This window comes from Mus caroli, unplaced genomic scaffold (genome assembly GCF_978045245.1).
Source record: "Mus caroli unplaced genomic scaffold, Mus_caroli_1 scaffold_1, whole genome shotgun sequence".
Taxonomy (NCBI): Eukaryota; Metazoa; Chordata; class Mammalia; order Rodentia; family Muridae; genus Mus; species Mus caroli.
Window position 1 is genome coordinate 160325901 of NW_028227256.1, and position 20330 is coordinate 160346230.

A 20330-nucleotide genomic window follows, 5' to 3' on the forward strand; every position below is an offset into this window, starting at 1 on the left:
ACAAATAGACTAGAAACTTAGGGGTTATTATTGGGATATGGGGTACATGCACGGGGACTTCTAAAAAGAAAATAAATTCAAAATAGCCTCCGGCACTTTGTTTTTAAGACTCTTGCTGGCCGTGTGAGTGTGATCCTCCTATCCCCCCATGGCTGGTCCAACCCAGCTTCATGTGATCACCTCTCCCTCCCTCCACACAGGGCTGGGTCCCCAGGATATATAAACGTCTTTGGACTTCAGGCTTGAGCCAGCAGGGCCACCCATCCAGACACCTTACAGGAGAACTTTCCAGAAGAAACCTCACCCAGCCTCCACACTGCTGTCCTTCTGTGCACACTGCTGCAGCTGTGGTCCCAAGATGCCAGCTCTCCAGCTGCTGTTTCTGGCCTGCTTGGTGTGGGGAATGGGGGCCAGGACAGCACAGTTCCGAAAGGCCAATGATCGGAGTGGCCGATGCCAGTACACCTTCACTGTGGCCAGCCCCAATGAATCTAACTGCCCAAGGGAGGATCAGGCCATGTCAGCCATCCAAGATCTTCAGAGAGACAGCAGCATCCAGCATGCAGACCTAGAGTCCACCAAGGCCCGGGTCAGATCCCTGGAGAGTCTCCTCCACCAGATGACCTTGGGCCGAGTTACTGGGACCCAGGAGGCCCAAGAGGGGCTGCAGGGCCAGTTGGGTGCCCTGAGGAGAGAACAGGACCGGCTGGAGACCCAAACCAGGGATCTGGAGGTAGCCTATAACAATCTCCTGCGAGATAAGTCGGCTTTAGAGGAAGAGAAGAGTCAGCTGGAACAAGAGAATGAAGATTTGGCCAGGAGGCTAGAAAGCAGCAGCCAGGAGGTAGCAAGGCTGCGGAGGGGCCAGTGTCCTCCCACCCAGTACCCCTCTCAGGACATGCTGCCAGGCTCCAGGGAAGGTAAGAGTGCAGAGTGGAGTGGCCACCTGACCCAGAAGGTAGCAAGTTTGCTGGTGACCCATTACAGGACCCTCAGGCTTCTCCTTCTGTTTTGTCTTTTCTCTCAGAAACTGCAAATCCAGCATGCAATAGGTTCATCAAGGAGAGCAAAGCAAACACTTTTGCATGCTTCTAGCAAGTTGGCTCCTTGTTTAGGTCAGTGGATCTGAGCTCTTGTGCCCAGTCACGACAAAATGATCACGGCCCACAGCCAAATGACCAACATGGGGCCAGGTGGCAGATACATAGGATGAATAATCAATAGAAAATGGCTTGCTGTGCCCTTGGATAATTCATTCTTTTTCAACCTTTGCTTAGAATTTGCGATTCCTACCAAAATGACCCCCTATTTATGAGATGCCAAATGATTTGTGCAATGAAAACTGGTTGTTTATTATATTATTGTTATTATTATTACTGCTGCTGCTGCTGTTGTTATTAATGTATTTGGTTTTTCGAGACAGGGTTTCTCTGTGTTGTCTTGGCTGTCCTGACTGTCTTCCCTCTATAGATTAGACTGGCCTTGAACTCAAAGATCTGCCTGCCCTTTGCCCCTGAAGCACCAGGATTAAAGGTAGGCATCACCATGCCTGGTGGTGTTTTATTTTTTTAATCTCTTACCTTGGTAAAGAAAGAGGAAACAATTTCTCTCTCAGGTCCCTTGGTGTGTGGCTATGGAAATTTTGACTTTTGTTGCTGAATCAAAGAATATCTGCTTTCAGGTCACCAAAAAAATTCTGCAGTGGCCCTTCTCACAAACGCCCTTTTCTGTTTGTTCCGGCTCCTGCCTGGAGATGGGTATTCGGGTGCACTGAGAGATGGGCACATTATTTTGGACAGTTAAAAGACAGTATTTGTGCCAAGTTTTATGAGTGTTTTGTTCCCAAATAGTTACTTGTTTCATGAACACGCACACTCAGTTGTAGGAAGTCTGGGCTCCTTAAAAGTGTCAGTGACAAGCACCAAGGGAATGGAGGGGAAAGGTTCATTTTAAACAAAGGAGTCTAAGAAACCTGGTAACCAAACACGTGGGTGTCCTCCATCAGCTCTCCGTGGTCAGGTGACAGTGTAGTTATGAGGGAGACTCTCCTAAGCATGTGCTCAAGTTCCTTGAACCGAACTGTCAGTGCAAGGAGCGTGATCTCAAGGGCCCTACCACCTTCTTGGGGTTGAAAGCCTCCTGGTGTTTACCTTCCTTGCTGGTGCTGGCTTCTGCTTTTACAGCCAGCTTGTGTCTTCTATCGCACGTTCTCTTCCTCCTATTAATGAATTCCTAGTTAAATATTTATATTTAAGCTGGAAGAAATACAGTTCCACATTGGACCACAGAGGAAAGTCGAGGTCCTAAGTGGCTAAGGGGCTGAGGGCTGCCTAAGACTTCATCTGGTCTCTGAAAGGACAGATGGGGAAATATCGTCACTAAAAGGTACACGCCAATTTCAGGCTTGAAGTTACACTCTCAACAACAACAACAACAAAAACTATGTAATGTTATATACGTGGAGTACATGTATGCACATGAAAATAGAGGCAATGCTTTAAAATGTTACTGTCTTGTGGTCTTTTAGTTTAAAGGACATACCTGGCCTTGGGAATTTATTTGCTGTGTTCTCTAATTTTATTTCCATCCCCCTTTCCAGCTATTCTCCTTTTGACATAGGCCCACAGCCCATTATAACGAACTTCGAGTGTGGGTGTCCTTTTCTATAATGGAGCATTAACAGGCCAGGGATTGCATGAGGGCAGAACAGATAACTGGACAGGAACCTTGAAAGTATTTAGCCGTGGGCTCATTTGTGTACATGTGAGAACTGCGGCCAGAGAGATTGCCACCTAGTCTACGAACAGCACTGTGAGAACTAGAATTCTGCCTTTTCTAAGAGTTGATGACATTCATGATCTCTACTGTCTTCAAGTTTGTAGACCTTAAAAATGTCAAGAGAGCGCCAGGTGGTGGTGCTGCATGCCTTTAACCCCAGCCCTTGGAAGGCAGGGGTAGAGAATCTCAGTGAGTTTAAGGCCAGTCTGGTCTATAGAGCAGGTTCCAGGACAGCCAAGGCTATGCAAACAGTCCATGTTTGGGGCGGTGGAGGGATAAAAAGTCAAAGAGCTATAGAAATACCTGGAATAAAATCCATTTCCAGGCCCCAGGCTTGGAAGTCAGCAGTATTCTGAGGGTCTGGAACTCAAGTGGCAGGAACTGAGGTATGAAGACCTTGGGTATGGGTCTCAGTAGACAAAGGCAGGGTTGAGAAGACAGACTTCTTCTTACCCACCACACAGTTCAAACTGTCACCACCACTTTAGCATGGAATTGTTATATAGAAAAATAGCCTCCTCAGAATCAATCACTCATGTGGATTTCAGCATGAGCAACTACACAAATGTAAACAGAAGTACTAGTCACCCTAAAGACGTAATACAAGAGCAGTTCCCTCTGAGACTGAGGAGTTAGACCCAGACATCAATGAGGGTCTGTGAGCAAGTAGTTTACATGGGCCCTGAAGCCAGGAAAAGAAATGGGACACTATGGAGAGTGGCACAGGGAATGAAACTAGGAAGGGAGGGGAGCCATCAAATTGATTGCCACATGTGATATGTTTATAAAAAGACAAAGGGGGGGGGGAAACATGTTCTATGGAGGTGTGGTGAGGAATGGGGAAGGGGGTGCCTCTCTGCAGGCCCATGGTAAGGCATCCCTTCCCCTGTGAGACCAGCCACAGGATGGTATAGTATAGAACAGAGTTTATTCAGGGTATGGGGAAGAGGGTAGTAGAGGCAGAGAAAGAGAGAGTAGAGAAGTAGAGGAGTAGAGGAGTAGAGGAGTAGAGGAGTAGAGGCTGGCCCCCTCTCATGGGGAGAGAGAGGGGGGAAGGGGCAAGGGGACAGAGTGGGAGCAAGAAGGCAAGAGACCAAGAAGAGGGCAAGCAGCCAGGTAACTGTGGGGTGGAGCTTAGACAGAATGCTAACAAGTGAAACAAAAGCTCAGCTCCAGGGAACACTTATCCCTGGACTTGACAGTCCTTCATCTATGAGAAATAAGATGCCAGACTGGTCCTCACAGTCAGAGAAGCTTGGGCAGGAAGCTGATACCTCTTAGAGTCAGGTTGCCATAACAACTACTGGGGGAAAATGGACAGGAATGGACGGGTTATCATGGTAATCAGTCATGAGAGGAGGAAGCAGCCTGGGCCATTTCTGACAAAGTGGCCACCCAAGCAATGGACTGTAATTGTAATGTTTTCCTCTGGTTGAGTCCTACCATTGTGTGCTGATGTCATGCAGTCATTAAGAACCTGGGCCTGTACTTAATATATAGTCTCTGTAGCACACACAATGGATCTAGTGATAGTATCTAGGACAATTGACAACCAGGCTAATAGCTAAACTTTCTTTCTCTGAAGTATTTGTGTCAACCTGAAAATATCATGACATTGCTTTAACCTATTCTCTTCATTTAAATAATACTATATTTTCAAAGTAATAGAAAATATTTACAAAAATCTGTCATTTGAATTTGCATGCAAATTAGTTAATAATTTAACTGGCCCATGGGTCCCACTCCACTACAGTATGAGGTTAAGGACAGAGCAGGCAGAGAGTCTCAACAAATTTTCACAATAGAGGAATGAATCTCAATATCATTAAAGACAAAAATAAGCAAAAGGCATGAAAGCTTCAAATATCTGATACAATACAGATATTATTTTCCACAATCATTTGTTTTCCTTCTATATTCAAAATTGAGTGCTAGTGGTTTTAAACATTAAAAAAAAAATCAGTTTGGACATTTTCAGGATTATTTGCTCATGGTACTATATAATCTTCAAAAACAACCTGACATGTTTGTACAGCTCAGAATGCTGGTGTTCAGAGAGGTTGATTCATTTGTCCAAAGTCCCCCAGCTGGGACATAGTGGAACTAAAGGAAACTACCACTTCTGGCTCAGCCCGGCCCCTTTTCCGCAGAGCTTCCCTGCTTCAGCAGGCTTTGCCAGATGGCTCTCCTCTGGGAATCTGAATGCTGCCAGCAGCTCCTGGCTGAGAGGACTACAAAGCCACCAGGAGTTTCCTAATCCAACCACCACACCTGCCAAGTGGAAATGGGTCAAGTGGTCTCTGGAAGGCTTTCCTTGACGGTCTGTCTGTGTGACTACTGCTCTTGTTTACCACAAGGAGAGTGTGTGAGGTGTGGTTCCCTGTAAAGAGCAAGGGAAGACAGAAGAGAGCTAGAGCTGAGGCCTCCTGTGCCGAACCTCGGTGTGGGTCTCGGTGGGACCAGGATGGCAACACAATCCTATACTCCTGTGCATCTGCCTCTCTGACAGATCTGATGGGTGTGGGTATGCTAAGCCATCATCTAGAGCCTGAGTTCTGCCCCAGGACGAGGTCATTCTACAAGAGTTCATTGGCTCTCCTGCAGACTCTAGCTACTCTCTGGGCCCAGTGAAGGTGCAGAAGCCACTCAGTACATCAATCCAGGGAAGTTTAACAGAAGGAATTATTATAATTTCTTTTACTGACAGATTTTTTTTATAGAATATATTCCGATTTTCCCTCCTGTTCCTCCTTCTTGTTCCTGCCTCCCCTCTCATCCAGATCCATCTCCTTTCTGTCTCTCTTTAGAGAACAAACAGGCATCTAAAGAAGAAGAATAAAATAAAAAGACAAAACAAAATTAAATCAGAATAGGACAAAATAAAAAGCAGAAAGAAAAGAGCCCAAGAAAAAGACACAAGAGGGCTGGAGAGATGGCTCAGCGGTTAAGAGCGCCGACTGCTCTTCCAAAGGTCCTGAGTTCAAATCCCAGCAACCACATGGTGGCTCACAACCATCCATAACAAAAATCTGATGCCCTCTTCTTGAGTGTCTGAAGACAGGTACAATGTACACACATATAATAAATAAATAAATAAATAAATAAATAAATAAATAAATAGACACAAGAAATAGATACAAATTCAGAAACACACATTCGGGAGTTCCAAAACACTACCCAACTGGAAGGCATAAAATATATGAAAAATATATACAGGGGAAAGCCCTGTTGCAATACTTTGGGGCAAGGAAATACTAAAGACACCATTGAGCTCACTTTCAGTTGGCTGTCTACTGCTTGGCATGTGGCCTTTTCCTAAGAGGAACTGGTTTCCTCAGTGAGACTCCCCTGGAGAAAGTGATTTACTTGTAAGTGGTTTTCAGTTGGATATTCTGCATTAGAGATGGGACATGGCCCACTTCTCAGCTCTGGGATGACATCTGGTGCAGACCTGTGCAGGCCCTGTGTATGCGGCCTCAGGCATAGAGTGAACTGTGTGACTTCGTATGTGAGTTAGGCTTCTTGACTTAGTGATCCTTGCTTCCTTGGTGTCCTCCATCCCCTTTGGCTCTTGCGCTCTTTCTGCCTCCTCTTCTGCAGGGTTCCTGAGCCCTGAATGGAGGGATCTGATGGGGACACCCCCTTAAGGGTCGAATGTTACAAGGCTTCTTATGCTCTGCACATGGTCAGGCCGTGGGTGTCTATTGTTCCCGTCTGCAGCAGGAGGGAGCTTCTCTGAGGACGGCTGAGCGAGGCACTGATCCTGAGTATAGCAGGCTGTCATTAGGAGTCATTTTACTGCTGGCTTCCTTCTGTAGAGTAGTAGTGTTAAGTTTCCCCCTGGCTCCCTGGGCTATCAGGGAGGGTTTAGGGGCTGTCAGGTTTAATCAAGTAGAGTCAGGTATGTGTTCCACCTCAGGGAGTGGGTTGTAAATCAAATATTACTTGGCTCTTCCCACAAACTTTGGGCTATCATTGGCTAGCAGATCTTGCATGCAGGACATCATTGTAAATCAAAGGGTTTATAGCTGGCTTGATGTTTATGGTTCTCTTTGGTAGAGTGCACAGTACCTTCTGGTACCAAGAACACCAGCCAGTAGGGGTGAGGGCCCAGCTTACCTTCTCCTTGTTCAATAAGTTGTATAGGTAATACTCTTAGCAATAGGACCTTGTCATCCATTTGTGGAGAGCCACCTATAACCTTTGCAACAACCTGAGTTGTTTGGGGGTTCACATGGGACCCCTTTCGCCAACAACTCATTCCCAGTCATGAAGCTTCATTTGGTGATGTGAGATGTTCGCTTGGGGCTGTCTCTTCTGCTAATTGGCAATTTAATTTACATCCCCTTCGTATATGTGTGTAATTTAGGAATCTTCTGATCTATTAGGTCCCCTAAACAACTCATCAAATGGCTGTTCATTTTAGCTCCTCGTCCCTGTATTTCCTTCCTTAACCCCCCACTTCCCGTCCCCTCCCAGATTGACCCTCCCCACACCCCTTCCCCCCATCCAGCCATAACTATCCATTCTACTTTCACTCCTGTCCCTCCCTGATAGTCCTTTACTCTATACCTAACCACAGAGAAAATTATTAATGATGGTGAGAAAGCAAATGTAACAAACTCCATATGTAAGTAACTTCCAAATGGCAGTCTGGGGTTTCAGGGGTATGGGTAGGACTGGCAGACTTGAAAAGACTTCAAGACCTCCTAGGGAAGGGACACTCTGCCTATTCAAGAGCAGATGGTACTGTTTGTCCTGGCCTCAGCTGTAAAGGCAGATGGGGACCCATAGCACTGCATGGAGGAATCCTGAAGCATATGGGATGGTCACATTCAGAACACAGGGGTCTCCGGCAGCAACTCTGAGTTTCCTTATGGAATGTGTACCACAAGGCTGACATTTCAGAGGAACCCCATGCAAGGCTAGGGCCCTCCCAATGTCCTCAAGTACATGTGACAGGAAGCCAAGGAAGAACTGCAGACATGATTTCACTGTAGCGCCCTCTACTGGGATAGTTCGACAGTGCTCACTTCTACGGAGCACTTATAGAAAGGAGCATCCAGATGTGAGAGCCAAGACATTTGTGTGCAGCTGACAGAGCCCCTAACCCCAAAGTGGAAGAGTCACAAATGCCAAGACTTCCGAAGACAGTGGGTCAACTCCCAGCCTTCACACTTGCTAGCTGTGAGACCTTGGTAGATTCCCCACCCCTCTGACCTTTGCTTTCCTCGTTTGCTGACGAGGGTAATAGAAGTTACTTTCAGGGCTGCTGTGGAGAGACGGGATAAACACAGGGCAGAGCACACATTAGTGGTGACGGTAGACAGGTCACTAGGTCAGGCAGCACAGTACTAAAGCCCAACTTCAGTCTCTGAAACTTTAGAGGCAGCACGAGGCTAACGATCACTGGTGATCATCTTTCCACACACATGTACACACATGCACCCTTCTTGGCATCGGTGTCAATCCTTCAGCTATCTTCAGGGAAGTTATCCATGAAGATGCCTTACCTCATCAGTTTACATAATTATGTCCAATGAAAATAGGAATATAGTTGAAAACCAAATATTGATCTGTTCTTCCAAGATATTTACATGTGGAAAGGAAAACCCCTTAGGTTGCAGTGAAGATTTAGCTTTGAAACTCAAGCATCTAAGAACTTGCTATTACCTGTCTTCTATTCCTTGAAGCCATACTTTACCAACCATCAACTTTTGAAGTGGAAATTATGTAAATCACATTATGCTTACAGAGGGCTGTGCAATGTATTATTTGTAAGCTTTTTAATTATGCCAATTTCTCCCCCAGTGAGACCATCACCCTAGTTCCAATGAGCTACCAATGTGGTTCAGTCATGTTACATCTTCAGATATCAAGTATTTGGGAACATATCAAACATCACCCTCCACAGAGTCCGTTCTTGTGCCCTTTCTACTCCAAGTGCCATTTTTTTCTTTCTTTGAATACAGTCTCTCAGTGGAATTTGGACACGTTGGCCTTCCAGGAATTGAAGTCAGAGTTAACTGAGGTTCCTGCTTCCCAAATCTTGAAGGAAAATCCATCTGGCCAACCCAGGAGCAAAGAGGGAGACAAAGGTATGAAGTTAGACTTCTCCCTTTTGAGCCTACCTGGCCTCTCCCTCTCCCTCTCCCTCTCCCCCTCCCCCTCCCCCTCCTTGTCTCCCTGTGTGTGTGTGCGCGTGTGCATGTGCGTGTGTGTGTGTGTGTGTGTGTGTGTGCATGTATACCTTGCTCTGTGTTCAGTTCGGAGAGAGCAACTGTTCACCCAGAAGAGAAGACAGGTGACTCCCCAGAGGCAGAGTAGGGGAGAAGGAAGCTGAAACCTGTCTGCTGCCTTTTCTAGACATATGTACAGGAAGCTAACCTTGGAGGGCTAGGTATATACTAGAGATCATTTCAGCATGTCTGTTACAAAAAGTATTTTTCTGACCTTTGTCTATCAAGGAAAAGAGCATTTGTGCCTCAAAAAAAAAAAAGTGTTCCATGGAAATATGGCTGCTGTTTCCAGAAAATAACATTGACTGTTTTATTAGCAATCCCTGCTAACACTGAAGTCTATGTAGAGGCTAACACGGAAGGGTATGTTGAGGGGATACAACACCCTCACACAGACATACATGCAGGCAAAACACCAATGCACACAAAAGAAAAACAAATGAGAAAGTCAAGGCTCACAGAGCTAAGTACCTCACTGGTCGCATGGTCAGTGGGTAGCAGGGTTCAGAGGTCAACCCACTCTGTCTCTGCTTTCTCTGTTTTGCCACTACTGTCCAGTCTGCAGTCTGTATTTGGAAGACTTATAGATACTAAATACATGGCAAATCTTTTTTTTTTTTTTTTAATTCATCAGGATGTGGAGTGCTAGTCTGGGTAGGAGAGCCAGTCACCCTGAGGACAGCTGAAACAATCGCTGGCAAGTATGGCGTGTGGATGAGAGACCCCAAGCCCACCCACCCCTACACCCAGGAAAGCACTTGGAGGATTGACACAGTTGGCACAGAGATCCGCCAGGTGTTTGAGTACAGTCAGATAAGCCAGTTCGAGCAGGGCTATCCTTCCAAGGTCCATGTGCTCCCTCGGGCACTGGAGAGCACAGGTGCTGTGGTGTATGCGGGGAGCCTCTATTTCCAGGGGGCTGAGTCCAGAACTGTGGTCAGGTATGAGCTGGACACAGAGACCGTGAAGGCAGAGAAGGAAATTCCTGGAGCTGGCTACCACGGACAGTTCCCGTACGCGTGGGGTGGCTACACAGACATTGACTTAGCTGTGGATGAAAGCGGCCTCTGGGTCATCTACAGCACAGAGGAAACCAAGGGGGCCATAGTCCTCTCCAAATTGAACCCAGAGAACCTGGAACTTGAGCGTACCTGGGAGACTAACATCCGTAAGCAGTCTGTGGCCAATGCTTTTGTTATCTGTGGCATCTTATACACGGTGAGCAGCTACTCTTCAGCCCGTGCAACCGTCAACTTCGCCTACGACACTAACACGGGGACCAGCAAGACCCTGACCATCCCATTCACGAATCGCTACAAGTACAGCAGTATGATCGACTACAACCCCCTGGAGAGGAAGCTGTTTGCCTGGGACAACTTCAACATGGTCACCTATGATATTAAGCTCTTGGAGATGTGAGGAGCCTCTATACCCACCAACAAAGGCGGGAAAAGGTGAAGTTCCGGGCTCCCAGGTGAAGCAGCTGCCAGCAGAGGCAGCCAGATGCAGGGAGTTTCTCCTCCTGCTCAAGATTTTGTTTATCTGGGTCAATGTCGCTCCCCTCTAACTGACACATCTTCTGGACTTGTACAGTCGCATATACTCTGTTCTCTTCTGTCAGCTTTCAAAGGGCTCTTTTAAAAATCACATAGTGTAGCAGGCCAGAGGAAAAACTAGAAGTAAGGCTGTTTCTTTGTGAAACCATTGCTTATGGTTATCATAAGCCTTGCGAGGCAGCGGAGGTTTTGCGGAGCAACCGCTCCTGTGGTTAGAACTGCTCCTGCCGAAGGTGTATTTACTCCAGCGGGCTTCTAGTGCTACAGATACAGCGTGTGGTTGGGTGGTACGTAAACCCTTTGCCCTGTGAAATAAAGTTATCTTACATGATGTTGCTGTCCTTGAGATCTGTGGAAATTTTTGCTCAAAAACACGGATTCCAGAGTGTGCCTTGCCTCTGGGTTGGATAATATGGCAGCCAGATGTTACAGGCGTATGGGCGCAGGTGTGGGAGTGTCTGTCTGTCTGTCTGTCTGAGAGGCTTGTGCCTGTCTTTTCCTGTTTTGTCCATGATGACAATAGGTCAACAGTGGGCTACACAGCTTCCCACAGCTTCCCACCTCATCTAACTGTATTGTTGCCTCTTTCTGAGCAATCTTGGGGTCTTTCCCTCAACCTACCCACGTTCCTAGATTCGTTTTAGGTTTATCTGTTGTTACAGATACTAGACTTTTTTTTTTTTTTTTTTGAGACAGTGTCTCCAAAATCCCTGGCTGTCCTGGAACCCACTCTATAGAACAGGCTGGGCTCAAGAGGTCTGTCTGCCTCTGCCTCCAGGGCCCTGGTGTTAAAGGTGTGCACCATCACATCTGGCCCAGGGACTATATTTTAAAGTCATAGCTCTCACATGAGCAAACTTTATAGAGCTTCTCTTGAAATGGTAAAAGTGGTGACAACACACATATAATAAAAACAGCCAGTGTGACCATTTAAAAACGGCTACACGTGCTATAGAGTGTGTGGTCAGAGGACAATGTAAGGGAGTCACTTTCCTCTGCCTAAGATGTGGGACCTGGGACTGAACCTAAGCAGTCAGCCTTAGTTGACAAGAGCTTCTATGGGCTGAGTCATTTTGAGTGTACATATAGGCGCTATTAAATGGTTTTGTGCCAACCATCACCACATATGGGGAACTCTTTCCATCATACCAAAACTAAAGCGGTCCACCCAGAAAATAACTCTGCTCCTTGTGCATGTGCATCCCCTGTGTGCCTGTGAGTATGTGTCTGTCTGTGCAGGTGTGGGTGAGAATGTGTCTGTCCGTGCAGGTGTGAGAATCAGAGGGAACCTGAGGCATCAGTCTTCAGTCACTACGTTCTTTTTTTGAGACATATTCTTACTAACCTGGTACTTGCTGAACTCCTGTCTTCTCCCTCAGTGCTGGGAACACCAGTACACCCCACTGTACTCAGCTTCTTAAATTTCCCATGGCTCCTTAGGGCAAACACCTTACAGACCACGCTATCACCCCAGAGCTTTTTGGGCACTGAGGTTAGCGTCCTTCTCTTGCGGTGTGGAGTGGTAGCATATCTCATCTTGCCAGTTCAGCCTGGACTTTCTCCCCATGGGTGTCTGCCGATTGCAGCTTCCCCCTCCCCCACGTCTGTGTCGGGTCTGCCATCACCACAGGGAGCATCCAGGCAGATCCCCAGTGTCTGTCACTAACACTCACATCTTCATTTCTGCTTCCACATCTGCCAGCCTCCACAGTCTGGCGTCTGGATCTCTCAGGTGCAGCGTTTGAAAGACAGAAAAGGAAAGGAAGGCTTTTACACCTCCATGACTCTCGGGGGCATCTCAGGAGTGGTCCTGAGGCAAAGGAGCATGGGTTCCCTTTGTTCTTTAGCTGCTCTTCCTGCTGTTTCTCCCAGGGGCCTGAGGAGCACCAGTCCCTCTGATTTCTGGTACATGCATAAGGTTTTTGTACACCACATTCACATAGTTGCAATATAATTTTACATATTTCAGGGTGACTTCATTTTGATTGGCCCATCACATAAGGATAGGTGAGGTCCCCACATTAGGCATTATGTAAATGCTTCAAAATTTTGGATTTTGGGGCATTTCAAATTCAGGACTGTTCAGCTTATATATTAAGATTAAGACTTGAGTCAGGTAGTAATGGCACACACCTTTAATCCCAACACCTGGGGGGCAGAGGCAGGCAGATCTCTGAGTTCGAGGCCAGCCTGGTCTACAGTGAGTTCCAGGATAGCCAGGGCTACACAGAAACCCTGTCTTGAAGAAAGCAAACAAACAAACAAAGAACAACAAAAGACTTCAACATAGGACTTGGAGGAATACAATTCAGCCTATAGCAACTGGGTTTTAATCTAAACCTTCGCTCAGATCCAAAGACCCAGAAGTCAGAAAGCAAGGACTCTTTCATCTGATCAGCTGCCAGGTATCCAAATGTGTAGAAGACTCACAAGAAATCTCTTTAGGTGATGAGAGAAATCTCAGCACACAAACAGGTGAGGAAATCCAGTCAGTCCAACTCCGCCCTGCCCAGGCTCCCTCTCTCTCTCTGTCAGGTATCCCCTAGCTTTGGGAAAGAAGAGAATGAAGCCAGATGGTCCTCCATTTCTGAATATTCTTATTAATTTCCATCTTGTTCCACATCTACAGTCAGAGTCCTAATAGAGCTCTTTGGAATCCACCTCCTCTCCCACCTCCTCTCCCACCTCCTCTCCCACCTCCTCTCCCACCTCCTCCCTCACCTTCTCCCTCCCCTCCTCCCTCACCTCTTCCCCACCTCCTCCCTTACCGCCTCCCTCACTTCATCTTCTACTATGTCTTGACTCACTTGAGTCCAGCCAACCCATCTAGCTTCCTTGTTGAACTTCAAATATGCCACGGATGCCTTCATCTTTAAACGTTCACCGTGGCTCTTCATTCCACCTTCAGCATCCACACACTTAACCCCATCACTGGGCTTTAATCTTTACTCAAATGTCACCTTTCTAACGAGGCATGCCCATTCAACTCCCCTAAAAAATCACAACCAGCCTACTGTTTCCTCAGGTGCAGATAATCTCCTTTATTATTTTATTTCTTACTTTAAATTTTCTTTTCTAGTTTAATCCCCCTGGTTTGTGATAGAATTTATGTTTTTAAGTTGTCAGTCTTTTTCTGCTGAAATGCAAACTCTATTGGGATAAAGACCAACCCACTCCTCCTACATAATAATGTGACACTAGGACACTGCTCGAATCACATAGCACATTCTCAGTAGTATTCATTGGACAAAAGAAGACCCGAGAATATGCTTAGAAACCAAATTAGAAATGAAACCAACACAGTAGTGAGTCTTTCCAACCCTCTCCTCTCTTTGATTTTAATCTCTGCTAGCAGTGTAACTGACCCTGGACCCTTCACTTCCCCTCTGTGGTATGTGCTAGAAATTTCTATAGTCTTCACATTCTCTATCTTCAAGATCCAAATTACTAGCCACAGGCAGCTACTGAACAATTGAAATGTGGGTGGCTGTGCAACATGTTTGTTTTCTTTGAATAATCTTATAGTCAAATGATCACACATATAACTAGTGGCTATATTATGGGACATCGAGGATCTGTTTTCTCACTTGACCAAGGATGAGTGAGAAAACACATTATCAAGTACTCTGATGACAATGACAAGTTTCAGTGTATACTCCTTTCCTGCCCAACACTGGAGCCAAAGTTCACAGAAGAGGACAGCCTTGCAGACTGTGGGTAGGAGGATCCAAACACTTTTGCAAAAAGAACTCTTTGAAGATGGAAATGAACTAAAAGGATGGCAGATAAGCACACTTCCTGAGTGAATCAGAACAATCATGTTCCTGGTGCCTTCAAAGCAATCAGAGAAGCCCTCTAAGTCATTAGAGGCCCTGTGGGGTCTCCTGAGGGGCCTGGGTGAGACATCCAAGAAGTGTACAGCTACTCACCAATCAGTTGCCTTTCTTCAAGGGTAATGTGTTTTATTATAGAGTTTAAAAACCACCCCAGCCTTCTACAAGTAAACTTTGAAATACTGACAATAACTTTCAAACTCCACAGCCCTAGTTAGGCTCAAGCTAGGAGTGCAAATAGCTTAGTATGAAAAGTTCGTAAGACTATGGAAGTGCTTGGCATAAGATTTGATAACCTCAAACATCTCAGCATTCTCTGGATCACAGATTTCTTTTAAGGTTTAGTTTTATAATTATTTATGTGTGGATAGATAGATGGATAGATAGATAGATAGATAGATGGATGGATAGATAGATAGATGGATGGATGGATAGATAGATAGATAGATAGATAGATAGATAGATAGATAGATAGATAGATAGATAGATAGAGTGTGCAGTCCTCTACATCTAGAATTACAGTCAGTTGTGAGTCTCTGTGAACGGGACTCAGGTTCCCTGGAAAAGCCACAAGTGTTCTTAACCACTGAGCCTTCTATTCAGCCCCAGATCTCAGACCTTTAGAGTCACTGCTATAAAGGCCTAGATTTTCAACTGGTTAGGATTTTATTATAAACAAGACCCAACAATTTAAAAAAGACTCAAATACAGCTGACAACCAGTCACAGTCTATACAGCATAGCCCCAATCAAAGAAAAAACCAAACACAGTCATCTCAGAGGCTCAGCTTGAAAACTCGTTATCTTGAAGTGTTATCAGTGGGGCACTAGTTTGGATGTGAACTGTCCCCACAGGCTCGTGTGTCTGACCACTTGGTCCCCAGATGGTGGCATTAGTGGGGAGGCTGTAGGGACTTCTGGAGATAGAACTTAGCTGGAGGAAGTGTCACTAGGAGACAGGCCCTGAGGTTTAGCCTGACCCTGCTTCCTGCCCTGCCTGTTTTGTCTAGTCTGCTGGGAGATGAACAAGCAGCTGTCCCACACTTGTGCACCGTGAAGGTAGCTACCTGCTGACACACCTTTCATGCCATGCTAAACTGTATCACCTCAGAACATAAGCCCAAATAAACCCTCCTGTCCTTCCTTAAGTTCTTCTGTCAGAACTTCTGTCAGCGGTAGGAAAGTTAACTAACATACAGGGCAAGCATTATTCAACCGTGGCTCTAGAGCACAGGAAGGAAGTCCAAGACTTCTGGGACAATCTTCAAAAGCCCACCCAGACACCCCAAATGAGTTCGTGTGTTGGCTCCTATGTCCACGCCCATTAAACTATTCAATTTGTACTTGCTTATGTCTGCAGCATCAGCTGGAGAAGGAGGGGGAGCAGGAGGCACCATGAGGTGGGCTTTGCTGGGAGACTCTTGGTCCATGCCCATGCTAGGGAGCATTTCCCCACCCTCGCCACTTTTCTTGGTGATGGTTTCATCTCTAGGAGGAAAAACACGTTAAATGTTATTCAAGTAAAGGCAGGATAGGGCCTGGTGGGATGGCTCAGTGGGTAAAGGCGCTTGCAACTAAGTCTGATTATCTGAGTTCAGTCCTTAGAACCCCCATGATGGTAGGACAGAACTACCACCTGAAAGTTGTCCTCTGATGTCCTCATGAACATCATGATGTGGGTGCAATGTGGGGCTGGGGGGAAGGGAGGGAGAGAGAGGGAGAGAGGGAGAGGGAGGGAGAGAGAGAGAGAGAGAGAGAGAGAGAGAGAGAGAGAGAGAGAGAGAGAGCAATCCAAGATGCCAATACCAGAACTACTTAATATTTTACAATTTTACAGGACATCCTTTGTTTATACCTTCATAGCTACCCACTTGCAAAAATGAGATAATTCAGAGTCTGCCCTCCTTGGAATGAACTTACTAGTCCCTGTTGGTCACCAAGAACCAATGGGGTACAATTCACTCTCTTCACCCTTAGATGAGTCTCTGATGATAAAAGCAATCTCTTTGCTTTCTTTTCTCTTCCCCACCAGGCTGCTCTTACTGAATTCTCCACTTGGCTTCCTTAGTCCTCAGGGCCCATCCTCCCTCAGGCTCATTTAAAGTTCATCTCCCTTCTGCCTGACTTTCTCCTCTTACAACCTGCTAGGGTTTCTCTTCCTCTACTGAGGTGTACTAGGGCTTTCCTGTCTCTCTCAGGTCCGGGCTAAGCCACGCAAGGGCATGGGATTGGCATATTAAGCTATTACAGGTTGGAACTGGGGCACCTGATCCCACTAAAGACAGCTCCCTCCTGTTGTTGAGAGGACTCGAGTGGAGCTGGTGCTGGGTAATGAGAGTGAGTTCTCAGACTGGGAGCACTGAGAGCACTGAGAGCAATACTGTACAGAAGGCCATCTTCAAACGTAAAAATGTCTGCTCCTCTGGTCAGTTATCTTGTAAGATTTCACAAGAATAGGATGTCCAGGTTTCTAACTGTCAAGGAGTTAGCACTGCCTTTGCCATATCCAAATTATTTCAACCTGAGGGCTCTTGGAAGAATTTTCTCTTTTTCGATTATCTCTCCTTTAAGGGTCATACAACTTCTAAACCCATTAAAGAAACTGCCATGGTATCATTTGCTAAAAACAAAGGACTCTTTCTGCTCCTTGCCTAAAAAACCTGACTGTGCCTCAACACAGTGAGGCCTACTGTGCCCCACTGTGCCTAGCTGGGTGACAATTTCAGTAGAGTCCCACCATTCTCCACAGAGATGCTATCCCCAAAGCTGACATCAGAGGCATACCAAATGAAGTAAATGAAACTTCAGGGAGAGCTGGGTGTGGGGGCACACAGGAGGTAGAGGCAGGGGGATCTCTGTGAGTTTGAGGCCAGCCTGGTCTACATAGTGAGTTCCAGGACAGCCAGAGCTACATAGTATAAAACCCTGTGTCAAAAAAACAAACACCGGGGCTGGAGAGATGGCTCAGTGGTTAAGAGCACTGACTGCTCTTCCAGAGGTCCTGAGTTCAATTCCCAGTAACCACATGGTGGCTCACAACCATCCATAATGAGATCTGACACCCTCTTCTGGAGTGTCTCAAGACAGCTACAGTGTATTCGTATACATAAAATAAATAAACAATTCTTAAAAACAAAAACAAATAACCAAACAGACCAAAACGGTGCCCAGTTAAATATGTAATTCAGAGAAATGGCCAATTTGTAGTATATCACACAGATGTATTTAAACTGAAAAACTTACTTAAAACTCAAATTCAAGTGAGGTTTCTGTATTTTATGTGCCAAAGCTACCATCAGAAGAATGTTCCTTGACAGATGAAGAGTCTTAGAGCTGAAACACTTCTATTACAGCACCAAAGACGAGCTGACTTAGTGGTATATAGGGCTGACTACCCAGACCTGAAGACCCGAGTTCAATCCCCAGAATATAGGTAGAGACAGACAGACTGAAGAACAGACAGACAGACAAGCAGGTGCACACACGCACATATGGATGTAAAAACAATACAATTTAAAGTAAAATAAATAAACAAACATGATCCCCTGCCCACAACAATTTGAAACCCACTCCACCATCAACACCAGGGCTAGACTCACAGAATACCATCACCTCTTCACAGTAGGGACTGTGAAGAAGTTCTGCCCCTCACAGCGGGTAGAAACTCGTCAGCTTTGCCTCTCAGGTGCAGCTAAGAAGGCAACGGATGAGTAAATTCACAGCATCCCTGCTTCCTACAGCTTCTGCCAACCTAGCTGAGGCTGAGCTGCCCTTCTCCTGCCTACCTGACAAGCAAGCTAAAGAACCTATGGGTACCTTGTGGCCATGGCTTTCCTACGCTTGTTGATCTCAGAGACCAGGTCAATGTTCTGGAAGTCAAGCTTGTCCATAGAGTTTCTTTGAACCATAGCTTCACTCGGTCCAATGGCGGGTTTTAGATACACTGCACCTGGGAAGCAGGAAATGGGTTCTGGGTGTCAGGCCACTCAGCTTGGTCCAGCTTGTTCTGCCCCGAAGAGGGCTCTCGTTGCCACATCTGTCAAGAGGCAGATATTCCTTCAAACCTGGATGAGGGAGGGGCCCCGGTCTCAGGGACCATTTAAACAACTCACATGTGCTTATTGCAACCACTAAATGAAGAAGCAGGTCAGCCGTAAGTGGCCCTGGTAAGGGAGAGGAAACGGGTTTGAAGAAGAGAATGGAGTCTCCCTAGATTGCTCAGTGGCCCTGTCTCACGAGGCTTCTCAACTATTGGTGCCAATCCAGGGGAACAGTATTTCCTTTCGGGGTTCTTTGGAGCTTGAAGACCTGTCTTCCCAGAGCCCATGCTGTCTAGAGGATGGGAAAGGGCTAAGGTAAAGCCGAGGCCCAGAGTTAGGTCATTTACACCAATGCCCATGGAGTTTAGACACCAGAGGGTTGGCACTGGTAACAGAAGTACCGGCGTACTCATGGGGCAGTGCCAGGTGCCACAGGGCAGCCTTTCCCACGAGTTTATTTGATAGCCACCACTTCTCGTGTATCATAATTGTCACAAGAGAAATGGGGCAAGTGACCAGGAGAGAAACTAGGGAGACTTCACCAGGATGTATGGAACCTGAACCCATGTCTATCTGATGTCAGAAATACCAGCTTTCCCTACAGCACAGGCAACCTGCACACACAACCTGCAGGTCCTGCCATCCTGCTTTGTCTTTCCTTAAGAGACAGGAGAGTCTGTACACAGTGCCCCACTCCAGTGGCCACACTGCTAATGTCACCGTGTGACTTTCAATAGCCTGAGTTCATCAGCCTGGGCTTCTGGCTGAACAGGTTGGTTCCTGTGGAAACAAACAATGAACTCACCTCTGAATCTCAGATCTGCTGGTGGATGGCCACTTCCACACTTAGTGGCTTTGCTAAGAAATGCTACCATTGCATTTGGTACCCACAGAACAGCTCTATCTCCTCAGAGAAGGAACGAGCCAACAAATGACCAACATCTTCATCTCCTTTACTCTTTTATCTTCCTAGAGTGAGTCTCTCTCTCTCTCTCTCCGGAACTTGAGTTGATAGAATTTATTTGCACCTGAAGCACGCAGCAGCTGACATGAATGTTCTCTACCAATGGAGTCTACCAGTTGCAAAATGCACCCTGGTTTGCTTCAGAGAGAAGTTGGGGTTCCTGCACAGAGGACACTGTATGTATGCTACTTGGGCATCAGGGAAGGCACCAGCTTAGACCATGGGGAACTGACCTGGCAAACATCTTGACCTGTAGCTCTTGAGTACACATTAAAAAACAGGTTCATGAACATTTGTCTTCCCAGAGCTAAAATAATCAGTTCGTCTTCCTCTGCCTAAAATTACCTTTGCTGGACTTAGGAAGCAGAGGGAGGCAGATCTCTGTAAGGTCTAGGCCAGCCTGATCTACATAACAAGCTCTAGGCCAACCAAGGCTACCACATTCTCTCTGCTGGGGTGCTAGGTGTTTTGGGCTCTGAAGTCTCAACACTTGGATTCCCAGCTTCCTCTTCTGAGCCAAGTGATCTTGGGCAAGTAACTTAACCTCTGGGTTTTGATTTTCCTATCTGTCAGAGAATTTTTTCTTACTCCTAGGGTAGTTGTAAAAAAAAAAAAAAATCCCTCCTTTATTAACTCTCCCTCCAGTCTTAAAAATGCTTAAATGAAAGCTTGAATATAAGATATGCTCAGCCCAGGCAGGAAGGGATGTAGGAATGATGTTATGAATGCGTGTACGTGTGGATGCAGGTATTTCCACTCCTATACTGTCATGGATCAGCCTGGTGTCCCCCAAATACAATCTCATACATGTTGGAAAACAGGAGCCCAGCTTCGTCCCTTTATCTCAAGAACTCCCAAACGCATGGGACCCCAACAACTACTTAAGCTGAGCCAGGCAGGATCTTGAAATTTCGTCTTTTT

At 46.2% G+C, this 20330-nt stretch overlaps 2 protein-coding genes across 2 annotated transcripts; one reads left to right on the forward strand and one right to left on the reverse strand.

Moving 5' to 3' along the window:
* Positions 1-322: 322 nt before the first annotated feature.
* On the forward strand, positions 323-10437 carry Myoc (myocilin). The gene is made up of 3 exons (XM_021172857.2): positions 323-920; positions 8751-8876; positions 9652-10437. The coding sequence occupies exons 1-3, from the start codon at positions 359-361 to the stop codon at positions 10434-10436; spliced, it is 1473 nt and encodes a 490-aa protein (XP_021028516.1). The 5' UTR covers positions 323-358; the 3' UTR covers position 10437.
* A 5191-nt stretch (positions 10438-15628) lies between these two features.
* Myocos (myocilin opposite strand) lies at positions 15629-19320 on the reverse strand. Its single transcript, XM_029475680.1, has 3 exons — positions 19251-19320; positions 18222-18354; positions 15629-15893 (listed from the first exon to the last, which is right to left on the reverse strand). The coding sequence occupies exons 1-3, from the start codon at positions 19318-19320 to the stop codon at positions 15629-15631; spliced, it is 468 nt and encodes a 155-aa protein (XP_029331540.1).
* Positions 19321-20330: the final 1010 nt, after the last annotated feature.